We start from the raw sequence: 23,612 nt of genomic DNA on the forward strand, positions 1-23,612 counted from the left end.
TAGGCCTGTTCTTATAGCTTTGTCTTTCGAAGATGCTTTCTCTCCCACCCGCCTGTATTTTTCTGCTTCACGTTGGGCATCACTCTTCTTTTCCAGGGCGCCAAATTGTCCCTTTGATTTCTCTTCAGGTCCCTTCTCACCTGCTGTTCTAACTGAGAGATAGCCGAGAGAAGTTTCCTTCTTCATGGCAATAGATACCAACTCTGCAGCTGGTTTTCCCAGCTCCCTTTTTTATCTAAAAAAAATAATGGTGTTGAGAAATGTCAGCTATTTGGCAGTTTTCCTTTGTCCTCGTACTTGTTTTCCGGGGAGAACGTTCGACCTCCCCTGGAGACGACAGGGTGCCGTCCCACAGAATTTCCCAACGTGGATTTTTTCTTTGTTGCATGGCTATTTCAGAACTTGGAAGAGAACTTAGGAGGGAAATCTGACATCGTTCGGATCTCGGCAGTTTTAAAAGTTCCGATAAGTATCTTTCGATACACCTTAGTCATAAACTGAAGAGCGGAAGGATACGTGTGGCAGATGCCAAACGCAGTGTGATGTATCTTCCCGCTGGCCCCCGTGAGGTTCGCAATGAATGCCTCGATTATCCTAGGAAGAGATCCACGCTCCGACTTCTCTGCAAGCAGTATGCAGCGGTCAGAAAGGCAAATGTGATATTAGAAGCTATTTAAAAGAGGTGGAGGAGATAATTTCCCCGCGATTCGGTCATTATAGGCTGAAAGCAGTGGATCAAGCCTATATGCAACAAAAGGAACGAGGGAGATAATTAAGGGGGAAAACCTACAGCTGAAAACGCACAGAGCTTCGCTCTATCAAAGTTGCCTTCTCTGGTTTTACAGAGGGCTTTCTCATCACCTGATCCTCATTTTCTCCGGGGATGCTGGGAATTGAACTGGGACCTTCTGCACTCCGACTGTAGCTCTCAGTGCTGAAGCCAAAATCCTGACAAGTATATTTAATGAAATCCTTAACACGAACCTTTTTATTTGGAGGAAAGCAGAAAGAGCTGCCATGAATCGTAGCGGATGGCTATTGTGCTACAGGGAGAACCTGAAGGTCCTGGCGAAGGTTATGGCCTAACCAGAGACAATAAGGGGGGAAAGGGGTAAAACTGAATGGCAGCAGGATTCTGGTCAAGTGCAGAACTCTTAGGATGGATTGTAAGCCCCCACACTTAAGCCTTTCCTGGCAGTATTCCCTTTCTCTCTCTTGTTTCTTTAAAGGTCATTTACAGGACTTTCCATGTAATGCAAGGCACCAACTTTTGGAATGTGTGACAAACCACCTTGCTCTTCAGAGAGACTTTAATATGTATACAGTCATAATGCAGTCATTTGAAGCATTCATACTCAGCATGGCCAATGGCCGGGTTGAAGTCTACTTGGTCACTGGGGCCTCAATGGGAGAGGTGACTATAGAGCCTCCACATGTAGGGACAGTATACCTCTGAATGCTAAATGCAGTGTCCTAACAGAGGGCATTTTGAGTGTTTCTGCAAGAAATTCTGCATCTTTTTAGATTTTATTTCCAAATATCCCTCTTGTAGGTACACTTGTATCTTTTCTTCCTCCGCTGGCAGTTTGTTTCATGGCTGAAAAGCAGTTTTAAGACCAGATCTGGTCTGAAATGTTAAGGGCTGAAACTCCAAGTTGCTTTGCTGTGAATGGACAAGGCCTAGGGATGCCAGCCTCCAGGTCAGACCTGGGGATTCCCTGGACTTACAGCTCATCTCCAGACCACAGAGATCAGAAATGGCAGGAAATAGCTACTTAGAGAGTGGACTGTATGTTATTATGCCCCACTGAATTCCCCCCTCCTCAAAATCAGCCCTCTTTAGGCTCCGTCTCCAAAGTATCCAGGTTTTTTCTAACCCAGAGCTGGCAACCCTAATGAAGCCTAGGTTAGTGGAGACCTGATCCCGTGTCTCTCTCTGGAGCCATTTGACAGAATGATAGGCACATGGGGAGAAACCAGGGCACAAGAAGAGCTGTTGTCCCCTTCTCCCCCATGCTCCCCTCTTTCCTCCATCCCCCATGCAATGAACAAGACCATCCTTCAGCCTCCAGGTAATTTTCCAATTGCACTGTAAGCCTTTCTTTCTCCCCTTGTCAGTGACCACTGATCAAGCTTATAGTCTAATTACACTTATCTGTGCTGAAAATTGGCCATTATCGCTCCGTAAATTCCCCACTAATTGTAAGAAATACTTCCTTAGCAAATGGCCGGATCATTTTGTGGGGTCGGCTAGACTCCAGAAGCTCGGTCGCTCAGTCACATGTTGGGTTTGGTTTGGCCGTTGCAGGGTTTCTTTTTTTCCTGTTAGAGCATCGATGCAGCCTGTTTCAATTTTTGCCTCCGTTCCAGGGGTGAGCAAAGTGGTGACCATTGACATCAAGGGCAACGGGCAACACCGGCTGAAGATCCGCGATCTCACCAAGGGGGTGACATATTTATTCTGCGTCCACGCAAGGACCATCGCGTACGGACCCGAGCGGCAAGCCAACGTCACGGCGGGGCCAGCGGAGGGTAAGGGAGAGGCCCCGAGGGAAGTGCTGGGAAGAGCTGGGGGCAAGGAGGGCGACCGCCAACTGCACTAACCCCAAAGCAAAACGAAGCCTTCAGAATGTCTTCTCATACCCAAGGAGGAATTAAGTTGCGAGGCACGATGCTGGTAGCTTTCTTAACAAGGCGGCAGGGACAACCCCGGGGTCTCTGTGGAAGAAACCATTTCCCATCCGCAGAGGTTGGTGTGTCAAAAGAAATTAAGATTCTGCACCAAGGAAGCTGAACTCCATGACTGGTATATATTATGCTAATGTCAGCCTCCGTTGGCCCTGGATAGGCCAGGCTAGCCCAGTCCTGTTCGATTTGGGGCGGGAGACCATCAGGGGCATAGCAGGGTTGCTACACACAGGCAGGCAGGCAAGGGCAGACCACCTCTGAATGTTCCTTGCCTGCCCGCAATGGCCCAGGCTAGCCTGACCTTATCAACCCTGGGACACTAAGCAGAGTCAATCTTGGTTAGTGCTTGGATGGGAGACCACGAGGTCCCTCCACAGTTGCTACGCAGAGGCAGGCAGTGGCCAATCACCTTTGAATGTCTCTTGCCTTGGGGTGGGGTTAATTGCCAAGGAGGGCGAGCTCTTGTCAGAATGCTATTATCAAGTATGCATCTTGGCTCTCGCTATCCCTTCCTGGCAATTCAACTGCCCTCCCACCCTCTCTCTGCCTGCATGTTAGGGTTGAGGAGATTCTGCTTCACCATATCTGAAGAAGGGTGCATGCCATGAGCTTCACGCCTTGACTAAATCTTTGCCCGTCTCCAAGTTGCCCCTGGACTCAAAGTATGCTCTGCCTTTACCATCAGCGTGTGGATATTTTTCATCTTGTGTGGCTGAAGGGCGTGTATACACCAGAAAGGCTCTTCCACCCCCGTCACCTTTGCTCTTGTGGTCTCCACAGGTTCTCCTGGTGCCCCTCAACATGTTGCAGTTTTGAAAATGGCATCCAGCCTGACATTGTACTGGGCTGAGGGAGTTTCAGGGAAAGCACCCATCACTGGCTACGCCATCGAAACCAGACCCTCAGGTATATCTTTCTTTAATGCACTAACCAAACGTGGCATTCCTCAAGGGGCCAAACGGCATGATGAGAAAGCAGAACATAAAGGCCAACATGACATCCTTGTTCTGAAAATCTAGTGTTCGGGTCAACAAGAGGGGGGACACGGTATGTTGTCTCAGCACTTCTAAAACACTGGCCTCTGTGTGGTTTCCTTTTTCATTCTTTGTGGACCTTGATTCATTCTCTGGTGTCAGGGCAGAAAGTGGGGAAGGTTACTTCAGACGTTTCTCTGGCCCTAGCTAATATTTGGATCGGAGACTTCCAAAGAGTTGGGTGGCAGTCCTCCCAAGGAACAGGGGGGGTCATGACACAATGGGAAACCACCTCTGAACATCCCTTGCCTGGCTGCCGGACAATTGTCAGATCTCCTGGCTACACAACACACTCGCCATACAATCAATAAATCAATACTCCAGATCGGAATTACGGCCATTCCTCTGACATACCAGATGGGAAGTTGGACATTGGCTCCAGGGAGAGGCCTTCCCTGTGCAGGGTCACCTTTCCAAGCATTAAGGTTTCCTGAGGTTGCTCTTACAAGTAACCTTTTCAACTCCAGGCTTCCTTCCTGAAAGCCACGTAGTTGCCGTTCTTGCTGATACCCACAGCGAGTTTCTCTCGAACGCAGGCAGGTAGGAGAGAATCCTGTCCTGTCCACTTGTCAGCCACTGAGCTTCTCAGCAAAGGCCATCTTGCTTGACCTTCTGGCGTCTTGACGTTGGACTATGCAAGATCTGTCGTGTGTATGATTGAATAGCTTACCGTCCTAGAGACTTCCTGTTCGCCAAGTATGGGGTGTGAGCTCAGCCCTTCCTCTTTGAGGAAGCCCTGCTGATCATTAACTGTTCCTATGTATCGGAATACCTTACAAGCCCACAACAAAAATCTCCCTATTAGCTGCCGTTTTTTATTGGCTCTTCTGGAGTGTTTTGACCGCTTTCCCCAAGTCGCTCAGATAAATGAGCTCCTGAGGCTACCAATTTGGATTCTTGCTGAGGAGAGACTTTTTCCCCCCGTTCAGGCGCACCTCTCCGCTACGCCGTTCCCCTCCCCTGATTTCTACCCTGCGGCCCCGATAAACAATTTTCACAACAAAGTTAATGAAACGCACTCATTGTTCAAGGGTCCGAAGTTGCTGGAGCTCATAGCCGACTTGTTCATAACCGACTTTTATAACTCTTTCATGATCAACAGGTTTTTTTTTAATGAGCCAGCTTGGTATAGGGTTTAAGAGCAGCGGCCTCTGATTGAGAACCAGGTTCAGTTCCCCACTTCTCCTTCACATGGAGCCATCTGGGTGACCTTGGATCAGTCACAGTTCTCTCAGAGCAATCATGCTCTCTGTACATGGCAGCCATCGGAAAAATAAATTCCAAGATGGGAATTGCCTTTGTGGGATTTCCCCCCCAAAAGAGAGCGGCTTGGGTTGGCACTTTGCAGAGAATCCTCAGCCCGCAGGGACAAATGCTTCTACGTGTTGGGCCTGCATGCGGAAACTGATAAACGAACTAGAGCAGGGAGATGCAACATTTGCAGAGTGAAATGGCAGGCTCCCCCCCCCCTGCCCCGCAAGAGAGTCACTCCCCAGCGCTTCTTGGTTAATGTACTGTGAGTTGCCGTCCAGCTGGCGGGGGTGGGGGCGGAGAGGAAAGGACTGATCTCAATTGCTTCTCCTTTTTTTTTCGCTTCGGAAACATCTGTCCTTTCCCTTCCCATTGCCTTGAGTGGGCGTGAGGTTTCTTTGAGGGGGAGAAGTGGGGAAATATGGCCTTAAAAAGAAAAAAAAATGCTTTCTGGAAGGGAAAAGGAGAGGACGACAGCCCAGGGAACATCTTGCTATTACGCATGTTTGCTGCCTCATTTCCTGATGACAGGGGATCGGGGAGAAAAAGCGCAACATCTTTGTCTAACCCCCGGAAAACTCCTTCCCTGTTTCTAGACTCTGCAGTCATAGGGCTGCCTGTGCCGGGGATGCCTTTATAGCAGTTCCATAAGTCCCCTGGTTTGCGCTTGCCTGCCGTCCCTCTGAGGCGCATGGCCAGCATTCGGAACTGCAGGTGTGAGAGCAGATGCGCCCCCAGCGCAAAACACGCAATTTCACGGGCAATTAGTTGGGGGCTCCGGGCTGAATCAAACTGCCAGTCAACAAATGCGGCCTCCAGAACCCCGGCAGCCTAGGTCCAGCAGCGATTGCCCACCGCCACACCAGCACAGGGCTGCGTGGCGGTGGGAGCACCAGAAGTCTCCAAACCACACCATAAGCGGTTCTCCACGCCGAGAATCTGCCCTAATCATATGCCGAGAAGATAAAGGCTGCACCTGCGCACAAGGACCCGACAAGAACCGAATTAAAATGTTAATTTATTTTCAGGAGAAAAGGGGGAGGTTCTGGCAAAGGGTCTCACAAAAGGAGGGGTAAACGAAGGCCATGGCTGACAAACTGTCAGTTCTGTCACCTGCCATCCATCAGATGGAAGAAAGGTGGGAAACCCTCTCTTAGAAGGGCTGACTCCTCCCCTTCCCTAGGCAGCCATTTTGTAGCTGACTCCTCCCCTTCTATTGGCAGCCATTTTGTAGCTTACTCCTCTTCTCATGGCAGACATTTTGTAGCTGACTTCCCTAGCTAGCCATTTTGTAGCTAACTCCTCCCCTTCCTATGGCAGCCACTTCCTGACTCAGTTCTGATTGGCTGAGGCTATTCCTCTCACTTCCTGATTTAGTTCTGATTGGCTCAGGCTGCTACTCTCACTTCCTGACTCAGTTCTGATTGGCTCTGGTTGGTGCTGTTACTTCCTGACTCATTTTTGATTGGCTGAGGTTTGGGATCTCACTTCCTGACTCAGTTATGATTGGCAGAGGCAGACTCCTCCCCTTCCCAAGGCAGCCATTTTGTATTTGACTTCTCATCTCATGGCAGCCATTTTGTACTTGACTTCTTCCCTTCCCTAGGCAGCCATTTTGACTGACTCCTCCCCTTCCTATGGCAGCCATTTTGTACCTGATTCCTCCTCATCACATGGCAGCCATTTTGGAGCTGACTTCTCATGGCAGCCATTTTGAAGCTGCTCCTCCCCTTCCTATGGCAGCCATTTTGTACCTGATTCCTCCTCTTCTCATGGCAGCCATTTTGGAGCAGACTCCTCAACTTCCCTAGGCAGCCATTTTGTAGCTAACTCCTCCTTCCCTAGGCAGCCATTTTGGAACTGACTCCTCCCTTTTCATGGCAGCCATTTTGTAGCTGACTCCTCCCCTTCCCCAGGCAGCCATTTTGTAGCTGACTTCTCATGGCAGCCATTTTGGAGATGACTCCTCCCCTTCCAATGCCAGTCATTTTGTACCACATTCCTCCTCTACTCATGACAGCCATTTTGTAGCTGACCCATGGCAGCTATTTTGTAGCTGACTCATGGCAGCCATTTTGTAGCTGACTCCTCCCCTTCTGTAGGCAGCCATTTTGTAGGTACTCCCCTTCCTATGGCAGCCATTTTGTAGCTGACTCCTCCCCTTCCCTAGGTAGCCATTTTGTATTTCACTCCTCATCTCATGGCAGCCATTTTGTGCCTGATACCTCCCCTTTCCTAGGCAGCCATTTTGTAGCTGACTTCCCTAGCTAGCCATTTTGTAGCTGACTCCTCCCCTTCCTATGGCAGCCACTTCCTGACTCAGTTCAGATTGGCTGAAACTGTTCCTCTCACTTCCTGATTCAGTTCTGATTGGCTCAAGCTGGTGGTCTCACTTCCTGACTCAGTTCTGATTGGCTCAGGTTGCTACTTTTACTTCCTGACTCAGTTCTGATTGGCTGGGGTTTGTGATCTCACTTCTTGATTGGCTCAGGCTGCTACTCTCACTTCCTGATTCAGTTCTCATTGGTTCTGGTTGGTGCTCTTACTTCCTGACACATTTTTGATTGGCTGAGGTTTGTGCTCTCACTTCCTGACTCAGTGCTGATTGGCTGAGGCGGACTTTTTGTACCTCATTCCTCCACTACTTATGGCAGCCATTTTGGAACTGACTCCTCCCTTCTCATAGCAGCCATTTTGTAGCTGACTCCTCCCCTTCCATAGGTAGCCATTTTGTATTTCACTCCTCATCTCATGGCAGCCATTTTGTAGCTGAATACTCCCCTTCTCTAGGCAGCCATTTTGTAGCTAACTCCTCCCCTTCCAATAACAGCCATTTTGAAGATGACTTCTCATGGCAGCCATTTTGTAGCTAACTCCTCTCCTTCCCTAGGCAGCCATTTTGTAGCTAACTATTCCCCTTCCCTAGCCAGCCATTTTATAGCTAACTCCTCCCATTCACTAGGTAGCCATTTTGTAGATGACTTCTCATGGCAGCCATTTTGTAGCTAACTCCTCCCCTTACCTAGGCAGCCATTTTGAAGCTGACTCCTCCCCTTCCCCAGGCAGCCAATTTAAAGCTAACTCCTCATTACCCTAGGCAGCCATTTTGTAGCTAACCCCTCCCCTTCCCTAGGCAGCCATTTTGTAGATGACTTCTCATGGCAGCCATTTTGAAGCTGACTCCTCCCCTTTCCTAGACAGCCATTTTATAGCTAACTCCTCCTCTTCACTAGGCAGCCATTTTGTAGATGAATTCTCATGGCAGCCATTTTTAAGCTGACTCCTCCCCTTCCCCAGGCAGCCATTTTAAAGCTAACTCCTCCTTCCCCTAGGCAGCCATTTTGTAGCTAACTCCTCCCCTTCACTAGGCAGCCATTTTGTAGATGACTTCTCATGGCAGCCATTTTGAAGCTGACTCCTCTCCTTTCCTAGGCAGCCATTTTATAGCTAACTCCTCCTCTTCACTAGGCAGCCATTTTGTAGATGACTTCTCATGGCAGCCATTTTGTAGCTCTCCCCTTTCCCAGGCAGCCATTTTAAAGCTAACTCCTCCTTCCCCTAGGCAGCCATTTTGTAGCTGACTCCTCCCCTTCCCTAGGCAGCCATTTTATAGCTAACCTCCCCTTCACTAGGCAGCCGTTTTGTACCTGACTTCTCATGGCAGCCATTTTGTATCTAACTCCTCCCCTTCCCCAGGCAGCCATTTTAAAGCCTCCTTCCTTCCCCTAGGCAGCCATTTTGTAGATAACTCCTCCCCTTCACTAGGCAGCTATTTTGTAGATGACTTCTCATGGTGGCCATTTTGAAGCTGACTCCTCCCCTTTCCTAGGCAGCCATTTTATAGCTAACTCCTCCCCTTCCCTAGGCAGCCATTTTATAGATAACTCCTCCCCTTCACTAGGCAGCTATTTTGTAGATGACTTCTCATGGCAGCCATTTTGAAGATGACTCCTCCCCTTTCCTAGGCAGCCATTTTAAAGCTAACTCCTCCCCTTCCCTAGGCAGCCATTTTATAGCTAACTCCTCCCCTTCACTAGGCAGCCATTTTATAGATAACTCCTCCCCTTCACTAGGCAGCCATTTTGTAGATGACTTCTCATGGCAGCCATTTTGAAGCTGACTCCTCCCCTTTACTAGGCAGCCATTTTATAGCTAACTCCTCCTCTTCACTAGACAGCCATTTTGTAGATGACTTCTCATGGCAGCCATTTTGAAGCTGACTCGTCCCCTTCCCCAGGCAGCCATTTTAAAGCTAACTCCTCCTTCCCCTAGGCAGCCATTTTGTAGCTAACTCCTCCCCTTCCCTAGGCAGCCATTTTATAGCTAACTCCTCCCCTTCACTAGGCAGCCATTTTGTAGATGACTTCTCATGGCAGCCATTTTGAAGCTGACTCCTCCCCTTTCCTAGGCAGCCATTTTATAGCTAACTCCTCCCCTTCCCTAGGCAGCCATTGTATAGCTAACTCCTCCCCTTCAATAGGCAGCCATTTTGTAGCTGACTCCTCCCCTTCCCTAGGCAGCCATTTTAAAGCTAACTCCTCCTTCCCCTAGGCAGCCATTTTGTAGCTAACTCCTCCCCTTCCCTAGGCAGCCATTTTGTAGATGACTTCTCATGGCAGCCATTTTGAAGCTGACTCCTCCCCTTTCCTAGGCAGCCATTTTATAGCTAACTCCTCCCCTTTCCTAGGCAGCCATTTTATAGCTAACTCCTCCCCTTCCCTAGGCAGCCATTTTATAGATAACTCCTCCCCTTCACTAGGCAGCCATTTTGTACATGACTTCTCATGGCATCCATATTGAAGCTGACTCCTCCCCTTTCCTAGGCAGCCATTTTATAGCTAACTCCTCCTCTTCACTAGGCAGCCATTTTGTAGATGACTTCTCAGGGCAGCCATTTTGAAGCTGACTCCTCCCCTTCCCCAGGCAGCCATTTTAAAGCTAACTACTCATTACCCTAGGCAGCCATTTTGTAGCTAACTCCTCCCCATCCCTAGGCAGCCATTTTATAGATAACTCCTCCCCTTCACTAGGCAGCCATTTTGTAGATGACTTCTCATGGCAGCCATTTTGAAGCTGACGCCTCCCCTATCCTAGGCAGCCATTTTATAGCTAACTCCTCCCCTTCCCTAGGCAGCCATTTTATAAATAACTCCTCCCCTTCACTAGGCAGCCATTTTGTAGATGACTCCTCCCCTTTCCTAGGCAGCCATTTTATAGCTAACTCCTCCTCTTCACTAGGCAGCCATTTTGTAGATGACTTCTCAGGGCAGCCATTTTGAAGCTGACTCCTCCCCTTCCCCAGGCAGCCATTTTAAAGCTAACTCCTCATTACCCTAGGCAGCCATTTTGTAGCTAACTCCTCCCCTTCCCTAGGCAGCCATTTTATAGCTAACTCCTCCCCTTCCCTAGGCAGCCATTAGATAGCTAACTCCTCCCCTTCACTAGGCAGCCATTTTGTAGCTAACTCCTCCCCTTCCCTAGGCAGCCATTTTATAGATAACTCCTCCCCTTCACTAGGCAGCCATTTTGTAGATGACTTCTCATGGCAGCCATTTTGAAGCTGACTCCTCCCCTTTCCTAGGCAGCCATTTTATAGCTAACTCCTCCACTTCCCTAGGCAGCCATTGTATAGCTAACTCCTCCCCTTCACTAGTCAGCCATTTTGTAGATGACTTCTCATGGCAGCCATTTTGAAGCTGACTCCTCCCCTTCCCCAGGCAGCCATTTTAAAGCTAACTCCTCCTTCCCCTAGGCAGCCATTTTGTAGCTAACTCCTCCCCTTCCCTAGGCAGCCATTTTATAGATGACTCCTCCCCTTCCCTAGGCAGCCATTTTGTAGATGACTTCTCATGGCAGCCATTTTGAAGCTGACTCCTCCCCTTTCCTAGGCAGCCATTTTATAGCTAACTCCTCCTCTTCACTAGGCAGCCATTTTGTAGATGACTTCTCATGGCAGCCATTTTTAAGCTGACACCTCCCCTTCCCCAGGCAGCCATTTTAAAGCTAACTCCTCCTTCCCCTAGGCAGCCATTTTGTAGCTGACTCCTCCCCTTCCCTAGGCAGCCATTTTGTAGCTAACTCCTCCCCTTCACTAGGCAGCCATTTTGTGGATGACTTCTCATGGCAGCCATTTTGAAGCTGACTCCTCCCCTTTCCTAGGCAGCCATTTTATAGCTAACTCCTCCCCTTCCCTAGGCAGCCATTTTGTAGATGACTTCTCATGGCAGCCATTTTGAAGCTGACTCCTCCCCTTTCCTAGGCAGCCATTTTATAGCTAACTCCTCCCCTACCCTAGGCAGCCATTTTATAGCTAACTCATCCCCTTCACTAGGCAGCCATTTTGTAGATGACTTCTCATGGCAGCCATTTTGAAGCTGACTCCTCCCCTTCCCCAGGCAGCCATTTTAAAGCTAACTCCTCCTTCCCCTAAGCAGCCATTTTGTAGCTAACTCCTCCCCTTCCCTAGGCAGCCATTTTATAGCTAACTCCTCCCCTTCACTAGACAGCCATTTTGTAGATGACTTCTCATGGTAGCCATTTTGGAGCTGACTCCTCCCCTTCCCCAGGAAGCCATTTTAAAGCTAACTCCTCTTTCCCCTAGGCAGCCATTTTGTAGCTAACTCCTCCCCTTCCCTAGGCAGCCATTTGATAGATGACTCCTCCCCTTCACTAGGCAGACATTTTGTAGATGACTTCTCATGGCAGCCATTTTGAAGCTGACTCCTCCCCTTTCCTATGCAGCCATTTTATAGCTAACTCCTCCCCTTCCCTAGGCAGCCATTTTGTAGCTGACTCCTCCCCTTCCCTAGGCAGCCATTTTAAAGCTAACTCCTCCTTCCCCTAGGCAGCCATTTTGTAGCTAACTCCTCCCCTTCCCTAGGCAGCCATTTTATAGATAACTCCTCCCTTTCACTAGGCAGCCATTTTGTAGATGACTTCTCATGGCAGCCATTTTGAAGCTGACTCCTCCCCTTCCCTAGGCAGCCTTTTTATAGATAACTCCTCCCCTTCACTAGGCAGCCATTTTGTAGATGACTTCTCATGGCAGCCATTTTGAAGCTGACTCCTCCCCTTTCCTAGGCAGCCATTTTATAGCTAACTCCTCCTTCCCCTAGGCAGCCATTTTGTAGCTAACTCCTCCCCTTCACTAGGCAGCCATTTTGTAGATGACTTCTCATGGCAGCCATTTTGTAGATGACTTCTCATGGCAGCCATTTTGGAGCTGACTCCTCCCCTTTCCTAGGCAGCCCTTTTATAGCTAACTCCTCCTCTTCACTAGGCAGCCATTTTATAGCTAACTCCTCCCCTTCCCTAGGCAGCCATTTTATAGATAACTCCTCCCCTTCACTAGGCAGCCATTTTGTAGATGACTTCTCATGGCAGCCATTTTGAAGCTGACTCCTCCCCTTTCCTAGGCAGCCATTTTATAGCTAACTCCTCCTCTTCACTAGGCAGCCATTTTGTAGATGACTTCTCAGGGCAGCCATTTTGAAGCTGACTCCTCCCCTTCCCCAGGCAGCCATTTTAAAGCTAACTCCTCCTTCCCCTAGGCAGCCATTGTGTAGCTAACTCCTCCTCTTCCCTAGGCAGCCATTTTATAGATAACTCCTCCCCTTAACTAGGCAGCCATTTGTAGATGACTTCTCATGGCAGCCATTTTGAAGCTGACTCCTCCCCTTTCCTAGGCAGCCATTTTATAGCTAACTCCTCCTCTTCACTAGGCAGCCATTTTGTAGATGACTTCTCATGGCAGCCATTTTGAAGATGACTCCTCCCCTTCCCTAGGCAGCCATTTTAAAGCTAACTCCTCATTACCCTAGGCAGCCATTTTGTAGATGACTTCTCATGGCAGCCATTTTGGAGCTGACTCCTCCCCTTCCCCAGGCAGCCATTTTAAAGCTAACTCCTCCTTCACCTAGGCAGCCATTTTGTAGCTAACTCCTCCCCTTCCCTAGGCAGCCATTTTGTAGATGACTTCTCATGGCAGCCATTTTGAAGCTGACTCCTCCACTTTCCTAGGCAGCCATTTTATAGCTAACTCCTCCTCTTCACTAGGCAGCCATTTTATAGCTAACTCCTCCCCTTCCCTAGGCAGCCATTTTATAGATAACTCCTCCCCTTCACTAGGCAGCCATTTTGTAGATGACTTCTCATGGCAGCCATTTTGAAGCTGACTCCTCCCCTTTCCTAGGCAGCCATTTTATAGCTAACTCCTCCTCTTCACTAGGCAGCCATTTTGTAGATGACTTCTCATGGCAGCCATTTCGAAGCTGACTCCTCCCCTTCCCCAGGCAGCCATTTTAAAGCTAACTCCTCCTTCCCCTAGGCAGCCATTGTGTAGCTAACTCCTCCCCTTCCCTAGGCAGCCATTTTATAGATAACTCCTCCCCTTAACTAGGCAGCCATTTTGTAGATGACTTCTCATGGCAGCCATTTTGAAGCTGACTCCTCCCCTTTCCTAGGCAGCCATTTTATAGCTAACTCCTCCTCTTCACTAGGCAGCCATTTTGTAGATGACTTCTCATGGCAGCCATTTTGAAGATGACTCCTCCCCTTCCCTAGGCAGCCATTTTAAAGCTAACTCCTCATTACCCTAGGCAGCCATTTTGTAGATGACTTCTCATGGCAGCCATTTTGGAGCTGACTCCTCCCCTTCCCCAGGCAGCCATTTTAAAGCTAACTCCTCCTTCCCCTAGGCAGCCATTTTGTAGCTAACTCCTCCCCTTCCTTAGGCAGCCATTTTATAGATAACTCCTCCCCTTCACTAGGCAGCCATTTGTAGATGACTTCTCATGGCAGCCATTTTGAAGCTGACTCCTCCCCTTTCCTAGGCAGTCATTTTATAGCTAACTCCTCCTTCCCCTAGGCAGCCATTTTGTAGCTAACTCCTCCCCTTCCCTAGGCAGCCATTTTGTAGCTAACTCCTCCCCTTCACTAGGCAGCCATTTTGTGGATGACTTCTCATGGCAGCCATTTTGAAGCTGACTCCTCCCCTTTCCTAGGCAGCCATTTTATAGCTAACTCCTCCCCTACCCTAGGCAGCCATTTTATAGCTAACTCCTCCCCTTCACTAGGCAGCCATTTTGTAGATGACTTCTCATGGCAGCCATTTTGAAGCTGACTCCTCCCCTTTCCTAGGCAGCCATTTTATAGCTAACTCCTCCTCTTCACTAGGCAGCCATTTTGTAGATGACTTCTCATGGCAGCCATTTTGAAGCTGACTCCTCCCCTTCCCCAGGCAGCCATTTTAAAGCTAACTCCTCCTTCCCCTAGGCAGCCATTTTGTAGCTAACTTCTCCCCTTCACTAGGCAGCCATTTTGTAGATGACATCTCATGGCAGCCATTTTGAAGCTGACTCCTCCCCTTTCCTAGGCAGCCATTTTATAGCTAACTCCTCCCCTACCCTAGGCAGCCATTGTATAGCTAACTCCTCCCCTTCACTAGGCAGCCATTTTGTAGATGACTTCTCATGGCAGCCATTTTGAAGCTGACTCCTCCCCTTTCCTAGGCAGCCATTTTATAGCTAACTCCTCCCCTTCACTAGGCAGCCATTTTGTAGATGACTTCTCATGGCAGCCATTTTGAAGCTGACTCCTCCCCTTTCCTAGGCAGCCATTTTATAGCTAACTCCTCCTCTTCACTAGGCAGCCATTTTGTAGATGACTTCTCATGGCAGCCATTTTGAAGCTGACTCCTCCCCTTCCCCAGGCAGCCATTTTAAAGCTAACTCCTCCTTCCCCTAGGCAGACATTTTGTAGCTAACTCCTCCCCTTCCCTAGGCAGCCATTTTATAGATAACTCCTCCCCTTCACTAGGCAGCCATTTGTAGATGACTTCTCATGGCAGCCATTTTGAAGCTGACTCCTCCCCTTTCCTAGGCAGCCATTTTATAGCTAACTCCTCCTTCCCCTAGGCAGCCATTTTGTAGCTAACTCCTCCCCTTCCCTAGGCAGCCATTTTGTAGCTAACTCCTCCCCTTCACTAGGCAGCCATTTTGTAAATGACTTCTCATGGCAGCCATTTTGAAGCTGACTCCTCCCCTTTCCTAGGCAGCCATTTTATAGCTAACTCCTCCCCTTCCCTAGGCAGCCATTTTGTAGATGACTTCTCATGGCAGCCATTTTGAAGCTGACTCCTCCCCTTTCCTAGGCAGCCATTTTATAGCTAACTCCTCCCCTACCCTAGGCAGCCATTTTATAGCTAACTCCTCCCCTTCACTAGGCAGCCATTTTGTAGATGACTTCTCATGGCAGCCATTTTGAAGCTGACTCCTCCCCTTTCCTAGGCAGCCATTTTATAGCTAACTCCTCCTCTTCACTAGGCAGCCATTTTGTAGATGACTTCTCATGGCAGCCATTTTGAAGCTGACTCCTCCCCTTCCCCAGGCAGCCATTTTAAAGCTAACTCCTCCTTCCCCTAAGCAGCCATTTTGTAGCTAACTCCTCCCCTTCCCTAGGCAGCCATTTTATAGCTAACTCCTCCCCTTCACTAGACAGCCATTTTGTAGATGACTTCTCATGGCAGCCATTTTGGAGCTGACTCCTCCCCTTCCCCAGGAAGCCATTTTAAAGCTAACTCCTCTTTCCCCTAGGCAGCCATTTTGTAGCTAACTCCTCCCCTTCCCTAGGCAGCCATTTTATAGATGACTCCTCCCCTTCACTAGGCAGACATTTTGTAGATGACTTCTCATGGCAGCCATTTTGAAGCTGACTCCTCCCCTTTCCTATGCAGCCATTTTGAAGCTGACTCCTCCCCTTCCCCAGGCAGCCATTTTAAAGCTAACTCCTCCTTCCCCTAGGCAGCCATTTTGTAGCTAACTCCTCCCCTTCCCTAGGCAGCCATTTTATAGCTAACTCCTCCCCTTCACTATGTAGCCATTTTGTAGATGATTTCTCATGGCAGCCATTTTGAAGCTGACTCCTCCCCTTTCCTAGGCAGCCATTTTATAGCTAACTCCTCCCCTTCCCTAGGCAGCCATTTTATAGCTAACTCCTCCCCTTCACTAGGCAGCCATTTTGTAGATGACTTCTCATGGCAGCCCTTTTGTAGCTGACTCCTCCCCATCCCTAGGCAGCCATTTTAAAGCTAACTCCTCCTTCCCCTAGGCAGCCATTTTGTAGCTAACTCCTCCCCTTCACTAGGCAGCCATTTTGTAGATGACTTCTCATGGCAGCCATTTTGTAGATGACTTCTCATGGCAGCCATTTTGAAGCTGACTCCTCCCCTTTCCTAGGCAGCCATTTTATAGCTAACTCCTCCTCTTCACTAGGCAGCCATTTTGTAGATGACTTCTCATGGCAGCCATTTTGAAGCTGACTCCTCCCCTTCCCCAGGCAGCCATTTTAAAGCTAACTCCTCCTTCCCCTAGGCAGCGATTGTGTAGCTAACTCCTCCCCTTCCCTAGGCAGCCATTTTATAGATAACTCCTCCCCTTAACTAGGCAGCCATTTTGTAGATGACTTCTCATGGCAGCCATTTTGAAGCTGACTCCTCCCCTTTCCTAGGCAGCCATTTTATAGCTAACTCCTCCCCTTCCCTAGGCAGCCATTTTCTAGCTAACTCCTCCCCTTCCCTAGGCAGCCATTTTATAGATAACTCCTCCCCTTCACTAGGCAGCCATTTTGTAGATGACTTCTCATGGCAGCCATTTTGAAGCTGACTCCTCCCCTTTCCTAGGCAGCCATTTTATAGCTAACTCCTCTTCTTTACTAGGCAGCCATTTTGTAGATGACTTCTCATGGCAGCCATTTTGAAGCTGACTCCTCCCCTTCCCCAGGCAGCCATTTTAAAGCTAACTCCTCATTACCCTAGGCAGCCATTTTGTAGCTAACTCCTCCCCTTCCCTAGGCAGCCATTTTATAGCTAACTCCTCCTCTTTACTAGACAGCCATTTTGTAGATGACTTCTCATGGCAGCCATTCTGAAGCTGACTCCTCCCCTTTCCTAGGCAGCCATTTTATAGCTAACTCCTCCCCTTCCCTAGGCAGCCATTTTATAGATAACTCCTCCCCTTTACTACGCAGCCATTTTGTAGATGACTTCTCATGGCAGCCATTTTGAAGCTGACTCCTCCCCTTTCCTAGGCAGCCATTTTATAGCTAACTCCTCCTCTTCACTAGACAGCCATTTTGTAGATGACTTCTCATGGCAGCCATTTTGAAGCTGACTCCTCCCCTTTCCTAGGCAGCCATTTTATAGCTAACTCCTCCCCTTCCCTAGGCAGCCATTTTATAGATAACTCCTCCCCTTTACTAGGCAGCCATTTTGTAGATGACTTCTCATGGCAGCCATTTTGAAGCTGACTCCTCCCCTTCCCCAGGCAGCCATTTTAAAGCTAACTCCTCATTACCCTAGGCAGCCATTTTGTAGCTAACTCCTCCCCTTCCCTAGGCAGCCATTTTATAGCTAACTCCTCCTCTTTACTAGACAGCCATTTTGTAGATGACTTCTCATGGCAGCCATTTTGAAGCTGACTCCTCCCCTTTCCTAGGCAGCCATTTTATAGCTAACTCCTCCCCTTCCCTAGGCAGCCATTTTATAGATAACTCCTCCCCTTTACTAGGCAGCCATTTTGTAGATGACTTCTCATGGCAGTCATTTTGAAGCTGACACCTCCCCTTCCCCAGGCAGCCATTTTAAAGCTAACTCCTCATTACCCAAGGCAGCCATTTTGTAGCTAACTCCTCCCCTTCCCTAGGCAGCCATTTTATAGATAACTCCTCCCCTTCACTAGGCAGCCATTTTGTATATGACTTCTCATGGCAGCCATTTTGAAGCTGACTCCTCCCCTTCCCCAGGCAGCCATTTTAAAGCTAACTCCTCCTTCCCCTAGGCAGCCATTGTGTAGCTAACTCCTCCCCTTCCCTAGGCAGCCATTTTATAGATAACTCCTCCCCTTAACTAGGCAGCCATTTTGTAGATGACTTCTCATGGCAGCCATTTTGAAGCTGACTCCTCCCCTTTCCTAGGCAGCCATTTTATAGCTAACTCCTCCTCTTCACTAGGCAGCCATTTTGTAGATGACTTCTCATGGCAGCCATTTTGAAGATGAGTCCTCCCCTTCCCTAGGCAGCCATTTTAAAGCTAACTCCTCATTACCCTAGGCAGCCATTTTGTAGATGACTTCTCATGGCGCCCTTTTGGAGCTGACTCCTCCCCTTCCCCAGGCAGCCATTTTAAAGCTAACTCCTCCTTCCCCTAGGCAGCCATTTTGTAGCTAACTCCTCCCCTTCCTTAGGCAGCCATTTTATAGATAACTCCTCCCCTTCACTAGGCAGCCATTTGTAGATGACTTCTCATGGCAGCCATTTTGAAGCTGACTCCTCCCCTTTCCTAGGCAGCCATTTTATAGCTAACTCCTCCTTCCCCTAGGCAGCCATTTTGTAGCTAACTCCTCCCCTTCCCTAGGCAGCCATTTTGTAGCTAACTCCTCCCCTTCACTAGGCAGCCATTTTGTGGATGACTTCTCATGGCAGCCATTTTGAAGCTGACTCCTCCCCTTTCCTAGGCAGCCATTTTATAGCTAACTCCTCCCCTACCCTAGGCAGCCATTTTATAGCTAACTCCTCCCCTTCACTAGGCAGCCATTTTGTAGATGACTTCTCATGGCAGCCATTTTGAAGCTGACTCCTCCCCTTTCCTAGGCAGCCATTTTATAGCTAACTCCTCCTCTTCACTAGGCAGCCATTTTGTAGATGACTTCTCATGGCAGCCATTTTGAAGCTGACTCCTCCCCTTCCCCAGGCAGCCATTTTAAAGCTAACTCCTCCTTCCCCTAGGCAGCCATTTTGTAGCTAACTTCTCCCCTTCACTAGGCAGCCATTTTGTAGATGACATCTCATGGCAGCCATTTTGAAGCTGACTCCTCCCCTTTCCTAGGCAGCCATTTTATAGCTAACTCCTCCCCTACCCTAGGCAGCCATTGTATAGCTAACTCCTCCCCTTCACTAGGCAGCCATTTTGTAGATGACTTCTCATGGCAGCCATTTTGAAGCTGACTCCTCCCCTTTCCTAGGCAGCCATTTTATAGCTAACTCCTCCCCTTCACTAGGCAGCCATTTTGTAGATGACTTCTCATGGCAGCCATTTTGAAGCTGACTCCTCCCCTTTCCTAGGCAGCCATTTTATAGCTAACTCCTCCTCTTCACTAGGCAGCCATTTTGTAGATGACTTCTCATGGCAGCCATTTTGAAGCTGACTCCTCCCCTTCCCCAGGCAGCCATTTTAAAGCTAACTCCTCCTTCCCCTAGGCAGACATTTTGTAGCTAACTCCTCCCCTTCCCTAGGCAGTCATTTTATAGATAACTCCTCCCCTTCACTAGGCAGCCATTTGTAGATGACTTCTCATGGCAGCCATTTTGAAGCTGACTCCTCCCCTTTCCTAGGCAGCCATTTTATAGCTAACTCCTCCTTCCCCTAGGCAGCCATTTTGTAGCTAACTCCTCCCCTTCCCTAGGCAGCCATTTTGTAGCTAACTCCTCCCCTTCACTAGGCAGCCATTTTGTAGATGACTTCTCATGGCAGCCATTTTGAAGCTGACTCCTCCCCTTTCCTAGGCAGCCATTTTATAGCTAACTCCTCCCCTTCCCTAGGCAGCCATTTTGTAGATGACTTCTCATGGCAGCCATTTTGAAGCTGACTCCTCCCCTTTCCTAGGCAGCCATTTTATAGCTAACTCCTCCCCTACCCTAGGCAGCGATTTTATAGCTAACTCCTCCCCTTCACTAGGCAGCCATTTTGTAGATGACTTCTCATGGCAGCCATTTTGAAGCTGACTCCTCCCCTTTCCTAGGCAGCCATTTTATAGCTAACTCCTCCTCTTCACTAGGCAGCCATTTTGTAGATGACTTCTCATGGCAGCCATTTTGAAGCTGACTCCTCCCCTTCCCCAGGCAGCCATTTTAAAGCTAACTCCTCCTTCCCCTAAGCAGCCGTTTTGTAGCTAACTCCTCCCCTTCCCTAGGCAGCCATTTTATAGCTAACTCCTCCCCTTCACTAGACAGCCATTTTGTAGATGACTTCTCATGGCAGCCATTTTGGAGCTGACTCCTCCCCTTCCCCAGGAAGCCATTTTAAAGCTAACTCCTCTTTCCCCTAGGCAGCCATTTTGTAGCTAACTCCTCCCCTTCCCTAGGCAGCCATTTTATAGATGACTCCTCCACTTCACTAGGCAGACATTTTGTAGATGACTTCTCATGGCAGCCATTTTGAAGCTGACTCCTCCCCTTTCCTATGCAGCCATTTTGAAGCTGACTCCTCCCCTTACCTAGGTAGCCATTTTGTAGATGACTTCTCATGGCAGCCATTTTGAAGCTGACTCCTCCCCTTTCCTAGGCAGCCATTTTATAGCTAACTCCTCCCCTACCCTAGGCAGCCATTTTATAGCTAACTCCTCCCCTTCACTAGGCAGCCATTTTGTAGATGACTTCTCATGGCAGCCATTTTGAAGCTGACTCCTCCCCTTTCCTAGGCAGCCATTTTATAGCTAACTCCTCCTCTTCACTAGGCAGCCATTTTGTAGATGACTTCTCATGGCAGCCATTTTGAAGCTGACTCCTCCCCTTCCCCAGGCAGCCATTTTAAAGCTAACTCCTTCTTCCCCTAGGCAGCCATTTTGTAGCTAACTCCTCCCCTTCCCTAGGCAGCCATTTTATAGATAACTCCTCCCTTTCACTAGGCAGCCATTTTGTAGATGACTTCTCATGGCAGCCATTTTGAAGCTGACTCCTCCCCTTCCCTAGGCAGCCTTTTTATAGATAACTCCTCCCCTTCACTAGACAGCCATTTTGTAGATGACTTCTCATGGCAGCCATTTTGGAGCTGACTCCTCCCCTTCCCCAGGCAGCCATTTTAAAGCTAACTCCTCCTTCCTTTAGGCAGCCATTTTGTAGCTAACTCCTCCCCTTCCCTAGGCAGCCATTTTATAGATAACTCCTCTTCACTAGGCAGCCATTTTGTAGATGACTTCTCATGGAAGCCATTTTGAAGCTGACTCCTCCCCTTCCCCAGGCAGCCATTTTAAAGCTAACTCCTCCTTCCCCTAGGCAGCCATTTTGTAGCTAACTCCTCCCCTTCCCTAGGCAGCCATTTTATAGCTAACTCCTCCCCTTCACTAGGCAGCCATTTTGTAGATGATTTCTCATGGCAGCCATTTTGAAGCTGACTCCTCCCCTTTCCTAGGCAGCCATTTTATAGCTAACTCCTCCCCTTCCCTAGGCAGCCATTTTATAGCTAACTCCTCCCCTTCACTAGGCAGCCATTTTGTAGATGACTTCTCATGGCAGCCCTTTTGTAGCTGACTCCTCCCCATCCCTAGGCAGCCATTTTAAAGCTAACTCCTCCTTCCCCTAGGCAGCCATTTTGTAGCTAACTCCTCCCCTTCACTAGGCAGCCATTTTGTAGATGACTTCTCATGGCAGCCATTTTGTAGATGACTTCTCATGGCAGCCATTTTGGAGCTGACTCCTCCCCTTTCCTAGGCAGCCCTTTTATAGCTAACTCCTCCCTTTCCCTAGGCAGCCATTTTGTAGCTAACTCCTCCCCTTCCCTAGGCAGCCATTTTATAGATAACTCCTCCCTTTCACTAGGCAGCCATTTTGTAGATGACTTCTCATGGCAGCCATTTTGAAGCTGACTCCTCCACTTTCCTAGGCAGCCATTTTATAGCTAACTCCTCTTCTTCACTAGGCAGCCATTTTATAGCTAACTCCTCCCCTTCCCTAGGCAGCCATTTTATAGATAACTCCTCCCCTTCACTAGGCAGCCATTTTGTAGATGACTTCTCATGGCAGCCATTTTGAAGCTGACTCCTCCCCTTTCCTAGGCAGCCATTTTATAGCTAACTCCTCCTCTTCACTAGGCAGCCATTTTGTAGATGACTTCTCATGGCAGCCATTTTGAAGCTGACTCCTCCCCTTCCCCAGGCAGCCATTTTAAAGCTAACTCCTCCTTCCCCTAGGCAGCGATTGTGTAGCTAACTCCTCCCCTTCCCTAGGCAGCCATTTTATAGATAACTCCTCCCCTTAACTAGGCAGCCATTTTGTAGATGACTTCTCATGGCAGCCATTTTGAAGCTGACTCCTCCCCTTTCCTAGGCAGCCATTTTATAGCTAACTCCTCCCCTTCCCTAGGCAGCCATTTTCTAGCTAACTCCTCCCCTTCCCTAGGCAGCCATTTTATAGATAACTCCTCCCCTTCACTAGGCAGCCATTTTGTAGATGACTTCTCATGGCAGCCATTTTGAAGCTGACTCCTCCCCTTTCCTAGGCAGCCATTTTATAGCTAACTCCTCTTCTTTACTAGGCAGCCATTTTGTAGATGACTTCTCATGGCAGCCATTTTGAAGCTGACTCCTCCCCTTCCCCAGGCAGCCATTTTAAAGCTAACTCCTCATTACCCTAGGCAGCCATTTTGTAGCTAACTCCTCCCCTTCCCTAGGCAGCCATTTTATAGCTAACTCCTCCTCTTTACTAGACAGCCATTTTGTAGATGACTTCTCATGGCAGCCATTCTGAAGCTGACTCCTCCCCTTTCCTAGGCAGCCATTTTATAGCTAACTCCTCCCCTTCCCTAGGCAGCCATTTTATAGATAACTCCTCCCCTTTACTACGCAGCCATTTTGTAGATGACTTCTCATGGCAGCCATTTTGAAGCTGACTCCTCCCCTTTCCTAGGCAGCCATTTTATAGCTAACTCCTCCTCTTCACTAGACAGCCATTTTGTAGATGACTTCTCATGGCAGCCATTTTGAAGCTGACTCCTCCCCTTTCCTAGGCAGCCATTTTATAGCTAACTCCTCCCCTTCCCTAGGCAGCCATTTTATAGATAACTCCTCCCCTTTACTAGGCAGCCATTTTGTAGATGACTTCTCATGGCAGCCATTTTGAAGCTGACTCCTCCCCTTCCCCAGGCAGCCATTTTAAAGCTAACTCCTCATTACCCTAGGCAGCCATTTTGTAGCTAACTCCTCCCCTTCCCTAGGCAGCCATTTTATAGCTAACTCCTCCTCTTTACTAGACAGCCATTTTGTAGATGACTTCTCATGGCAGCCATTTTGAAGCTGACTCCTCCCCTTTCCTAGGCAGCCATTTTATAGCTAACTCCTCCCCTTCCCTAGGCAGCCATTTTATAGATAACTCCTCCCCTTTACTAGGCAGCCATTTTGTAGATGACTTCTCATGGCAGCCATTTTGAAGCTGACTCCTCCCCTTCCCCAGGCAGCCATTTTAAAGCTAACTCCTCATTACCCAAGGCAGCCATTTTGTAGCTAACTCCTCCCCTTCCCTAGGCAGCCATTTTATAGATAACTCCTCCCCTTCACTAGGCAGCCATTTTGTATATGACTTCTCATGGCAGCCATTTTGAAGCTGACTCCTCCCCTTTCCTAGGCAGCCATTTTATAGCTAACTCCTCCCCTTCCCTAGGCAGCCATTTTGTAGCTAACTCCTCCCCTTCCCTAGGCAGCCATTTTATAGCTAACTCCTCCTCTTTACTAGACAGCCATTTTGTAGATGACTTCTCATGGCAGCCATTTTGAAGCTGACTCCTCCCCTTTCCTAGGCAGCCATTTTATAGCTAACTCCTCCCCTTCCCTAGGCAGCCATTTTATAGATAACTCCTCCCCTTTACTAGGCAGCCAT

The 23,612-nt window shown here is 48.7% G+C and overlaps 1 protein-coding gene across 6 annotated transcripts in view; it reads left to right on the forward strand.

Annotated features, from left to right (window-relative positions):
* The window catches only part of SDK1 (sidekick cell adhesion molecule 1), a 429,219-nt gene that overhangs the window by 391,258 nt on the left and 14,349 nt on the right, over positions 1 to 23,612 (forward strand). For all 6 annotated transcript variants that reach the window (XM_077316210.1, XM_077316213.1, XM_077316211.1 and 3 more), the window contains 2 exons: positions 2,371 to 2,532; positions 3,469 to 3,594. In XM_077316210.1, coding sequence (XP_077172325.1) covers positions 2,371 to 2,532; positions 3,469 to 3,594 — 288 coding nt within the window. The remainder of the gene's footprint in view (positions 1 to 2,370; positions 2,533 to 3,468; positions 3,595 to 23,612) is intronic.

Source organism: Paroedura picta, chromosome 17 (genome assembly GCF_049243985.1).
Source record: "Paroedura picta isolate Pp20150507F chromosome 17, Ppicta_v3.0, whole genome shotgun sequence".
In the NCBI taxonomy this organism is placed as follows: Eukaryota; Metazoa; Chordata; class Lepidosauria; order Squamata; family Gekkonidae; genus Paroedura; species Paroedura picta.